At 42.0% G+C, this 12,503-nt stretch overlaps 1 protein-coding gene across 6 annotated transcripts in view; it reads right to left on the bottom strand.

The window, feature by feature from the left end:
* Positions 1-216: 216 nt before the first annotated feature.
* The window catches only part of PRPS2 (phosphoribosyl pyrophosphate synthetase 2), a 29,307-nt gene continuing 17,020 nt past the window's right edge, over positions 217-12,503 (bottom strand). For 5 of the 6 annotated variants that reach the window (XM_053312363.1, XM_053312364.1, XM_053312366.1 and 2 more), the window contains 5 exons: positions 9,863-9,961; positions 8,200-8,324; positions 6,008-6,181; positions 4,922-5,081; positions 217-2,267 (listed from right to left, as the gene is read on the bottom strand). In XM_053312363.1, coding sequence (XP_053168338.1) covers positions 2,175-2,267; positions 4,922-5,081; positions 6,008-6,181; positions 8,200-8,324; positions 9,863-9,961 — 651 coding nt within the window. In that variant the 3' untranslated portion in view covers positions 217-2,174. Of the gene's footprint in view, positions 2,268-4,921; positions 5,082-6,007; positions 6,182-8,199; positions 8,325-9,862; positions 9,962-11,276; positions 12,163-12,503 lie in introns of those variants that run through there. The other variant, XM_053312368.1, reaches the window with a different exon arrangement.

The following is a 12,503-nucleotide window of genomic DNA, read 5'->3' on the forward strand; positions in this document are numbered from 1 at the left end:
TTTGCTGGATCTCAGATTGACAAAGGCAGAACTTGGGTGCCTTCCTTCCTTGAGTTGTGGTTTGTTTTGTTTGTGAGATAGTGCTGTGGTGAGAAATGGACAGTGGTACATACCTCCCCCTCTCTCATATATTTCTTGGTGATTGCTGTGATGAGCTCCATGATGTTATTTTCTGTTGCTGCTTGAGAGCCAATCACCACAATCAGACTTTAAGGATAATGCTGTTTTACGATTTATTGAGAAAACTTTAACACAATAATAGACAAACCTTTCCAGATGTCATTTGAAACAGAGATCCAATAGATAGGCTTATCACATGAGTTAAAAAGTTTTCAGTTGGTCCCATTTTTGTAAGCTATATGGCATAATATGGAAGCAAAAAAACACTTAGGCAATGTTGTATCAACGTTCTTTGGCAGGCAAGTGACAGATACTGTAAAGACTCTGAATCCAAAGCAAGTTAAGTTGTTTGTTTTAGTAAGCAGACATTTAAACTGAAAATGGTTTTCAGTTTAACTTTATCTACTGTTCCCTTATTGCTGTAACCAGCACAGAAGGAGAAATAAAACGATCAAGAGAAGTGAAATCCATTTTAAAATTCTATTCAAATTTTTGTCACTGTAGATTTTTGGCCCTGGATCAAGAGTACCAATTCTGTTTTACAAGTATTTATCTTTGTAGTGTAATCCAGCAGCTGCAACTTATATTCATTAAAGACATATTTTGCTACTAACTGCATGTACACAGATTTCATGATTGTGAGTATACCAACTTTGGCACCTATCTTGACCAACTTTTAGTAATCTCTTGAAAAAACTGCTGACAAATCAAGTTTATACAACAAAATTATTTACAGGATTGTTTCACTTCCCCTATAGAGAAAGCTTCTGAGAATATATATGGTCTTGTGAGAATTTGATTTTTTTTAAAGGAGAAGCTGATACCTTACAGTGTATTCCTTGTATAAAGTAAGTTTAAATGTTTATCTTCTGCATAAGCAGCAGCTTCAGCTCCCTACTAAAAGAGAAGAAATCCAATTCAAGGGTATATCACTCAGACTTCCCTAACCCATTAGGCATCAATAAGAACAGTGTGAGTTCTTATGATGTTTTAAGATTGCTTCCTTTTATAGCACATACCAACTATGACAATCAAGTTATCGGACAGAAAAGAAGAGACTCTGGGCCCCTTCTCATATTACCCTCACAGCATGGGCACTGGTGCTACATGGCATCAGAACCACACAGGTAGTCTCAGAAGCCCTAGGCTATGCAGGTGGTCTACACTGCAGCTCCTTCCCATTCTAACATTGCCTCGATTTCCAGGAAGAGTAACACGTGTCTAAAGCAATTCTGACACTTTCTTTATGTTGCAACAATTCCTATGCCCCAGCAAGAAAAGGCACCAGAACAGATCAGAACCAAATGAGTGAGGTGCAACTGAGTGTTACAAGAAAGAAAGAAAAAACAAAGTGTCATACACCAAATACTGGTGTAAGCAGTTAAAGTAGATTTTGAAAGAGACTCCACATGCTTTAATACTTGAAGTCACTAACCAAAACATATGAAACTCCAGCTAGGTCTGCTGCCACACTGAGTTAAGAGATAAGACTTGCAATTAAGTCCTCAAGTCAGCAATTTAAGATGCACTCTAGGGCGCATTCAGGTCCCAGCTATTTAGAGTTTTTCAGGATTCTTCCACAGCCATTTTCCAGAGATGCATAAGATCATCCTAACACAAAATATCTGCGAGCTTGACAGACACTGCTGTCTTCAGTAGGGAACATGACTGAGGCCATTTATCTAAACCTTTCGAGTTTGGAGCCTAAGATTCTGTTCTGAGTGGGGTTCAACAATCAGCAAGTGCATTTATTAGGTACAAACTCCTGAATTAACTTTGGCCTTTGCAAGGTATCACTGCCTTGCTAATTTTTATGCAACATTTGCCTCTTACCAAGTCAGCCAAATATCACTTCCCCCTTTTAAAGCCCAAAGCAGATTTATAAAAAGGTGTAACAAAATACATAGAGAGAAACCATTTTAAGATGCTGGTATTCTATACTGTCCATATTAGAAGAAGGAATGTACATATAGTCAACCTGAAGCTTTCATAGACATTCATTTCCTTAATAGAGCCACATTTGATGTAATGATGCATAATACAACATGCTGTAGTTATAGTGGGACGTGGCTGAACAGGTAGGACACAGATTCACCATTGTGTGTTCTTCGGATTGCTTCTGCCAGAATCATGGAAATATCAATAACCTAGAAGATAACACAGCAGCTTACTCAATGCATATAATAGCAAATCTTGCAAACCCCAAGAATACATTTATTAAAAAGCCTCTCATATTAAGAAGCCATTCAATTTGATTCAAAGAACCATAAGCTCAAGAGACCCACTAGCACTCTTCAAGATTTGCACAAGAGCTGACACTAGAATTCACACAGCTCTGTTGCAAGAAACTGTGCAAATGCAGAACATCTTAATATAGCTTAACTTTTCTCATGCAAGGTTTAGACTATGAGCAAAAGTCACCTCCCTCATGTGGAAGGGCACCTTTGAATTGGATTCGACCTGTCAAAAAATGTTGCATATGGGCAGTGAAAGTAAATAAATGTGCTAACCCAGCTCTAGCCACTAGAGGGACGTAATGTAAATCCAGTTTTCCCAACATTTGGAAAAACCATTCACCCAAGTTCCATTATTACAATGACCTGACCTTGTACCATTCGATGCAGTAGCTTACCACCTCCCCCTTTCATTGGCCAGACATCTAAATCAGCCTAACAACAAACAAATATCTAGGCAGCAGGCTGACCTCTCATTAGATACCCAATATATTCCTTACACTCTTTTGATCTCTTCTTAAAGAAGAGTGGCTGACATACCACCCAGAGATTCATCAGAGATGACTGAGCTGATGCGATGCACTACAGCCCACCCACACTACTTACAGAGGCAGGCTGCTCTGTACCTACTAAGCCGTCAACCCAGTAGGAGTAGCATTGCTACTATGCTGCAAAGCTTAGTAGGCACAGAGCAACCCCACCTCTGCAAGCAGTGTGGGCAGGATGTACAGTGCATCATGCAGCACTGCACAGCTCTGCACAGAATGCCAGCCAGTGTAAACAGCACGTTTCTAGATCCAAAGATTTCACAGATTTATCAAACAGCATAATTGCATTGTGCACCTTAAGCAATATTTCACATGAGTGATGGTGATGCAGTGGCTTGAGTCTCTTCAGCATCCTGTCTCTGACAAATGGGACAAAGCATTGTGGTTCTGTTGCTCTACAGGCAAGCACCCGATCCCCCACACATTTTCAACGGAGGCAGGGCCAGCAACAAGTTCCAACATGAAAGGCCCACAGGGCAGAAAATTTTACACTGTGGACATTTTCCTGTGGCCTTATTTCCCAGATTTTTGCTGCATTCCTAAAACTTATCGAGGTGCTTCTCATGAGCAGTGGGAAGCACCAAGAGGAGGTTTGCGGGGAGAGTGGGCTTAGCCTGCTCTCCCCGCAGACAATCAGGAGGCAGCCCTGGGCTGCTGGATCAGCCGTCCACATGACTGCTGGCTCCGTCACGGAGCCAGGGGGCTGTGGGGACGCGCTGCTTGCAGCCTCCCGGCGGGGGTCTCCTCGTGTGCCGCCATGGTGCGGAGCCGCGCAGTGGCAACACACAATCAGGAAACCTGGGTTAGCGGAGGGCTCGCTCTGCTAACCTGGGCTAAGGGGAGGGCTACTTTGGCAGGCTAGCCACCAGAGAACCACTGGGCTCCCCCACGAGTTCTCACGATGGGGAAAAACCAGGCTGGGCTTCTTTAGCCCGGTTTTCCCCAATCACGAGAATAGCCTCATTGTTTTATAAAATGATAATGACCAAATAGTTTCAAAGTTGTAAATAACCTTTTTTCTAAGGTAGCATAACCTAGAGAATACACATCTTTAATGCACAGCTCTTTATTATGCTACAGTGCTCAATTCCTATGCCCCCCTCAAGATTTCAATGCTTCATTCCCACCCACCTTGCACAATATTTAAACTCAGGCACATATATATTTACTTGATTTCCAAAAAAACCAGAACTTATAAGTTAAGCTTCAAATTGGTATTTAATACTTAAACATTAAGTGTGCTTTATTAATTCCTCCCACCATATCAAATATTTTAATTCAAGTCGTTTTGCCTGTTGGAAAAATATTGACGTATTTATGCAGCCCGTAAAGTTAATATTGTGTCTTTTCTAGTTTTGTTTACTGAGCAAGTCCAACGTGCTAAACTAGATGCCAACTGATTTCTGAAAATGTTCTAACGTCTAGAACACACCTCACTGGTTAAAGAGCTGTCCTTTTACCCTGAAACCTTTCCTGATTTCTTCTCCCACTAGTGTTAAAGCAGTAACTAAAATCTGCAGCTGTACCAGTACTCCAACTAGGGCTGGCTCTGGCCAGGAGTGCAGTGTCACTAGGTTGTAGTGCTGTACGTATAGCCTTATGACAGATCCTTGGTGTTACTGTTTCAACACAGCTGCTCATCAAATGCACTGTCATCAACACGACCTGAGTTACAAGAAAAGTGTTTTGTGGTTTAAGAAATCCCTCCTGTACTGTTAATATGGTCCAGAATGCCAATATGCTTCAGGAAACCAACATAACAATCTCCCCATGCAATAGCTTATTGCTTTAACCTATCTGTGAAGCCCAAGCAACACACAGGGCTGTCCTTAGGCCATGGCAAGCAGGGCAACTGCCCCAGGCCCCATTCTTTTAACCCCCATTAGAATTAACTGGTAGGAGGCACCTGGACTGGCTGATTTGCCCTGGGCCCAGCAACCTGCCAGGGCTCTCTAAGGACAGCCCTGGCAACACACACAGCTCACCAAGATTAACTACCAAAAACAGATGACACAGTACCTGAATCTTGGGACAGTGTTTCATTTTCTCTTCCTGTGGGATTGTGTTAGTTACTACTACAGCTTCAAAGGCAGCATTATTGATCCGAGAAATAGCAGGGCCAGAAAAGATCCCATGAGTGAGAATGGCATAAACTTTAGTTGCTCCTGCAGACACTAGCCTATGAGATATAAGGCAGGGAAACATTGCTTTGTTTTTACTAATAAGATAAGCAAATAATTCTCAGTAGTATGTTTAAGGAAATGGCAGAATTAATTACCCCCAAGCTGCTATTAGAACAGAGAAAAGCTTTTTCAAATAAAAAGTGCATCTAGTGAATTTGGTGGAGAACCAGCCAGCCAGATGGAACACTTTCAAGATCTCAGGGTCCTTTGGGGACTATGAAGTAACCAAATTCAGAAAATGCATAAAACTTCTTAATTGTCTGTTTCATGCCATGTATATCAGGCAAGCAAGCTAATTGGTACAGCAGCTGGGAAGCAAAGTTTGCCCCCTAAGCTCTTAAAGATATCCTCTTTTTACAGACCCTATCCCAATCCCAGTGTCAGCTGAGAGCTTCAAGACTATCGGAGTATCGAATTCATACAGCAATACCATGTATTGATGCAGTTTCCGAACCACCTAACATTACCAAAGTGATACAGCGAAGTAGTTTCCATGTAGGACGTTTCAAGATTCCAACTTGCATATATATTCAGGGCTCAGGAAATCCACTAGTCTACTTCTCTGTGACCAGTGAAAAATGATGCCCAATGAGTGACAAAAATCCTGACAAGTAATGCACCATCATAGCTGGCCGAGGAAAATCTTTGTCTGGCTGGTGAACAGAGAGTCATTTCTTGACCCCTGTATATAGTGGTAGCATATTATGCATGTATGGAGATAGCATGACAGCAAATTTAGCCTCCAACCTGGGCAAGTTCCATTTTATAAAGTATTCCAAGGTTATCCAATAGGGTTGTGCTTAAAATGCTAAGCAGGATCCAGACTACAATTACAACCCAAGAAATGGCCATTACGTGATTCACTGTGTTTTGTGTGTTTGTCATATCAAAATATTACCTTAATTCCTTAGGATCTACTCACTTGTCTGCTGCAAAACATATCGTGCCACAAGTGTCTGCCATATCATCCACCAGAATTGCTACACGATCCGTCACATCCCCAACCAAGACCATTCGATCCACCTCATTAGCTTTCTTTCTCTCTTTGTGAATCAGAGCAAATTCAACATTAAGTCTGTCCGCAATGGAAGTGACCCTAAATTGTGGGAGTGCAAAGCAGATAGTGAAAATATATTTAAGGAGACGCACTTCAGGCAACAAATTTCATAAAATCTTAACTTCAGGGCTAACCCTAGATGAGTCTCAAGAAGCGTTTTTGCACAATTAACTTCTTATCATCAAATGGAGCTACGGCCTTTGAAATTCAATTCCTTCCATTAAAGGTATGAACAAAATTTAATTTAAAAGCTGTTTTCAAAAATGGTTCTTGGCGATTTAGATTTACTAGTTCCTTGATGGGGATTAGCTAACTAAACAGGGCTGCACAACCTTGGCCTTCCAGCTTGTTTTTGGACTACAACTCCCATGATCCCCAATCAGAGATTATGGGAGTTGTAGGCAGGAGGAACAAAGTTGTGCAGCCCTGTAACAGAATAAAATGCACTGTCCATTTTCCATAACCTTATATATGGCTTCAGGTAAGGGAGTCTTTCTTCAAAGTGCAGCTTTTAGAACAACACGTACTTTAAATGCTTAGAAAAATTATTTCTGCTTTGTCACCTCATGAGCTTCTCATCCCTCATCTTTTTTATTTATCTGGTTTACCGCCGCCACAACTTCTAGTACCAAAGCACTAGAAGCTGCACTTTTCATATTAATTATTCTTCATAATAATATATACTGCTTTTCAACAAAAAAAAAAGACAGAGTTTGCATAGCAAAGTTATAAGAAAGTAGTTTCAAGAGGGCTCACAATCTAAAAACAAACCAGGTAGACCTGAGCAATAGCCAGTGGAGGGACACAGTGCTGGGGCTGGATAGGAACAATTGCTCTCCCCCAGCTAAATATAAGAGAACCCCCACTTTAAAAGGTGCTGCTTTGCCCAGTCAATAGGGGATTTAGAAATTACATTTTGCCTGTGCAAGTTTAGGGACATTATGGGCACATGGCTAGGACTGACATAGTTGTGCAATACCATGTGAACTAAAGTACTGGGGACCTCTACAAAACTTTCACTACCACACTGAGATCTTGTTTTGCTTTGGTTCCCCCTAGCCCAGCTTACTACACATAATATAAAGGAGTAAACCTTATCTGTTTGAACATGAGAGACTATTCAGCAGCCATAGTGGCTGAATAGTTAGAGTCAGAGCATTTGATCTCAATGAACTTCACATTTTGAATGCTTTTTAGCTCTTACAGCCTTGCACTGTAAGAGGAAGAGGTAGAAACTGGCATGTTTTTTCCTCTAGATTTTCTTACAGCTCACTGTATCAATCTAAGTTGAAACTTCGGTAGTATTACAGAATACAGAATGATGTATTCCTGATGGTTGGACCTCTTAGAATTTCAATGTATGCAGGTAACAGACATGCCTGGTTGCTTCTTTATGTTTTGTGTTTATAAACCAAGCCAGCAAATGTTGGCTGTACATTTGGACAACAAACCTCCGCAGAACTCAGGCATTTCCCCCCCCCTTTAGCTGAAAGAAGTGCTATACAAATGTTCTTAAAAATTAGACAGGTAATTGCTTCCCTAAACTTCAGCAGGCAGAGTAAGGGAATTCTCATATTTTACGAGAAAAGAAAGATAGCCGCAGAGAGAGGGGGAAGCAGAGGGAACAGCAGCAACTGGGTAATAAGAAGAACAAAGCAGGAAGAGAGCTCTTTCTGTAAAGGGACTCTGCTAATAAAGGCCAGAAGAAGGGAGAAGGAGAAATAAATAATCCTCCAGAGCAGGGATTCTCAACATTGGGTCCTCAGATGTTATTGACTTCAGCTCCCATAATCCCTAGCCCCAGTGGCCTTTGGTTGGGGATTATGGGAGTTGAAGTCCAAAGACATCTGGGGACCCAGCGTTGAGAATCCCTGCTCTAGAGCACAAAGTGTTCCAAGTTAGCAGTTTGCCAGTATAATGTTTTTGGCAAAAAGCAGCACTCTTCATGTACAAGTTAAGCTTCCCATCACTGAGGAAGTGATAGCTGCCATAAGTGTCCATGCAGCAGATTCTCTGTAGAATGACTGCTGGAAAGTTAGCAGAAGACTCTGTCCTACCTTTTGGCTCCACCTGCATCAGGTGAGACAATGACACAGTTTCTCCAATCCACAATATTTTCTTTAATCCACTGCAACACTGCTGGTTCTGCATACAGGTTGTCCACTGGGATGTCAAAGAAGCCCTGGGAAATCACACGAAAGGAGCCATTTTATATCTACACATTTTCTGATCATGCAAAAATCACAAAATTCAGCAGTAAAAAATACTGCTACAACTATTTACAGTATGTACTGCTTTTCAGAAAAGCTCTCAAAGTGGTTTTACATGGGGGGCGGGAGAAGATAAGATGGTTAATTAATAAACTAATTGTAATGAGCTACTGATGCCCAACATGTCAGGTGGCTTGATTGTTGATTAGTGGATCCAGAAGGGAGACCGTTTACACAGAATGTACTGTAATACCGCTCCCCACCGCCATACACGATTTGTGCAGGGGGTGGGGTTGTGCTCCCAGACCTTGAAGCAGATACTGAGGGTGCCATGTTGGCTCCCGCGGCACGTGTCTCGGGCTGACCAATGGAAGCATGTGTGTGGCTGTATAAGCGGCTGTCTCCCTTTCACTAACTCTCAGTTGCTCTGAGGGCAAAGCACCCTCCCTCCCATCCTGTTTGAGGGTTCTCTGGTCACCTTTTGGGGCCAAGTAGGAATTTTTTGGGTCATACTTGATTGGCCCTGGTGTGGTCTTTTTTCATCTACTTCTCACTGACACTGCCATAGGGTTGTCACTCTTGTATATTCAGTCACTTTGCAGATGAATGCGGGTTGGGGTAAGTTGTCTTGTTCAGTGTCTGACTTGAGGACCATTTAAGGCGAGCAGGCAAGCCGAGGACCAACCCTTGCAGGTTTTGTGGCACTCGGACTGGGATCCACCTCTTCTTGGAGGCTGGATGCACCTACCACTCAGGTTTTTGCAACCTGGGTTGGGTGGGGCTGGTTGGCCTCCCCTCGGCGGGGTTAAACCTTGCGGCTGTTATGATGTCTGGACTTGACACTGGGATGAATTAACTCCCAGTCTTTCGCCCTGTTCTGGGCAGTCCTCCTTATGAGCCTGACCCATAGAGTGGGTACCCGCACTTGATTTGTGTTCCTTGTTGCAGGTTATTGTTATAATAATAAAAGTGGCCATAGTTCATCCAGTTATACATGTCTGGCCGTTACTGGGCTTGTGGGTCCATTCCAGTATAATTGCCAATAACTTGCCTCTCTTGTTTCTGCTGCATTTCATTTTCACACTGTAATGGTCAACATTTTGGAATGATATACTGGATGTTTCAGCACCCATCACATGTGGTGTGAACTGCCAAGACTGTGGAGCCCATGGGAATCAAAAGCAGAGGCCTCACTTGGCCTTGAGATAGTCTGAGACTGTGTGGCATCTCAGGCTCACAGAGAAAAGCCTGAGATAGCAAATGTTTGTTATAGTTTTAGATTGGGCCCCAATTTGGAATGAAGAAAAAAGGAGAACAAGTGCACAAGCATAGAGATCCTTATGTTTAGAGAAGCTCTAGAGACCATGGGGTTATCCAAAAGAAATAGCTGCATTCTGCTACAATTTTAGGAGTCAGACAACTGAAATGTTTTCCACAGCTGCAAGAAAAACAAAGTCAGTAAGATGTCTCCTAATACTCACATGCACTGAGAAATAAGACTTGTAATTACCTGTATCTGGGAAGCATGCAAGTCCATGGTAATGATGTGGTCTGCTCCAGCAACTGATAACATATTGGCAACAAGTTTTGCAGAAATAGGAGCACGGCTCTGCAGAAACAAAATATGGATTTTATGACATTTGAAAAGAAGGCATATGATCTTTCAGTTGATTCAACTGATGTGAACGGGCAGATTAACATTTCCACTATGTTCAATAGGTTACTTTCTAACACCAGATGTAAAAGCTAGGAGAAGAATAATTCTAAGATGAATGGGATTTGGCTTTTGGGGTGGGGTGCATGAGGGGAAGATGAAACAAGACAGTATTACTTTGCTTGGAATTAAAGGGGTTATTCCCAACTCAGAAGTCTTCCCTGAATGCTTTCCAGTCTTTCCATTTGAAAGCACAACATCCCACTTGAACAAGTTGCCTTAAAATGGCAACAAATCACAATCCATATTGCTATGAGAATGCAGGACATTTGGCTTTCAACAAAGCAGGAGGCTTATATTTTAGACTTCTTTGAGAGTTAAGCAACCCCAAGAATTCTTCTCTACAAATGCTCCTTCACCCCACCCCCCAATTTGCCACTTTGGCAAATACAGGCTTGGGAACATGCTCGCTGAGGTAAAGTGTAGTTCCACCCATATTTCAACCAAATCAGAACTCAAAGTACCATTGAGAAAATTCCCCCATGTGAAAGTTTAGCTCAAAGGGATGGGGAAGTGGATTTTACTGGGAAACAAGCCTTTGAAAGTTGCATTAAGCTGCACAAAAATTCAAATGAAATCTCGGTCATCTGAATGAGTATACTTCTTGATGCAAAACAGAGACATAGCTGCTGGATCCAAAGATGAAGGCTTCCCCATCCCATGCCCAAGAAACGTTGGGCCTGCTAAGCAATGGAACCTCTGAAATAGCATGGGATGGGGTGAAATCGTGGCAGCGGAAACATGCAGAAGTAGGGGCCAAGTTGCACAATCAAAAGTATCTTTTGAAACCTTTGGATTCAAATCAAGGCTAAGAACCAAATTTTGAAGCAAATGTTGACATACTAGTCTGGTATTAACTACCTAGCCACAAGAATGGCATTATTTAATATTATTTATTATTTTTATTTATTTATTCATTCAATTTCTATACCACCCTTTCAAAAATGGCTCAGGGCAAGTCAATGCATGTCTTGGCAGAATGATTCAAATTGTTACTAGAGATAGAGAAGTGACTATAGGAACTGAGAATCCCACTAACATAGTGACACATTCTTGAAAATGCAACTGCTGCAGCACGACTCAAATTTCTAAGACCCCTTTTGGCCCAGAGCCTTATTCACACGTTATGTTCAACACTGGTACTATCTGTGCAGACAGTTCAGTTCTGTACCTGTGTATAGTTATTAACATGTTATGTTGAATACAGTACCTATCTGTATCATGCATTTCACAGAGCTTGTAGCCAGGTTCACGTTAAAATAATGGTAAATACAGTCGTTCACACAAAAGCATGTGCAGCCATCTGAAAGGTACAACATAATGTCTGAATAGAGTTTGAGCTTGACAGCATTTGGAATGGAATTTGATGGGAGAGCAGCTTAGGGGCAGAGCTTCTGCTTTGCATGCAGAAAATCCCAGTTCAATCCCTAACATTGCCACATAGGGCTGGAAACGGCTCCTGCCCTTTCCTTGGAGAGCAACTGCCAGTCAGTGAAGCAGACAATACTGAGCTAGATGGACCAATGGTCTTACAATGGTGCAAGGCAGCTTCCTATATCACCTCAAAATGCAGAGCAATTGTAACACTTAATGCCTATGAGGTTATAGAATGCAGGGCAAGCAAGTGGAATGTTGGGAAAGAGCAAAAGATTAAGAAGTTGGCTGGTGACAGCTGGAGGGAGAGAAGTCGATAGGTAGACAATATGGTGTAAAGAAGAGGAATAGTGGACACAAAACAATGGAACTAGAAAGGCTCTGTTCAGGTGTTCTTGTAGCCATGTACAGTGTACACTCTTACAAAGCCAACAGAAACTGTGCCCACAACAAACGCTGGATGTCTCAGCACTCCTAGTCATGGGAAGAGTCTCTTGCCCCACCTACTGCTTCTGTCTCTTCTTCAGCAAATGCTGTACTTGGGGCTGGAATGGGGACACGTGTATTTCACACATCAGGATGGGGTTTCAGCTGGCACACTGTTACAAGGTATGGACTGAAAAGAACTGTGACAGAAACTAACACTGCTGCTATATAACCAGCAGTGGTTTGGGGATGGGTTAGTTGGTGGGAAGTTTTTTACTTACTCATTTAAAATGTTAATGAATTGATTGTGTTCAACATTATTAGTCTATAAGATAAATATGGTTCATGTTTATTGGACGAAAGAGAGATTGTCAAAGCTTATAAAGTGTGCACATACAGAGCAACTGCCTAGCAGGGCTACGGTCAACCTAAACGTTTGGGGGCAGCAAGGAAAAAATAGGGGGCCAGGCTGCTTATCATCAGCCCTAAGTGCCAGCACCATTCAGTTATTAAAAATTGTTCTTTTGCAAAATATTTGAGTGGGCAGGCCCATCCTAGCCTCTCCCTGACTTCCCATTACATGCCTGCTACCTAGGCTTTCAAGGAGAAATTCGCACTGGTGAGAAATACAAGCTAT

Source organism: Hemicordylus capensis, chromosome 3, assembly GCF_027244095.1.
Source record: "Hemicordylus capensis ecotype Gifberg chromosome 3, rHemCap1.1.pri, whole genome shotgun sequence".
Taxonomy (NCBI): Eukaryota; Metazoa; Chordata; class Lepidosauria; order Squamata; family Cordylidae; genus Hemicordylus; species Hemicordylus capensis.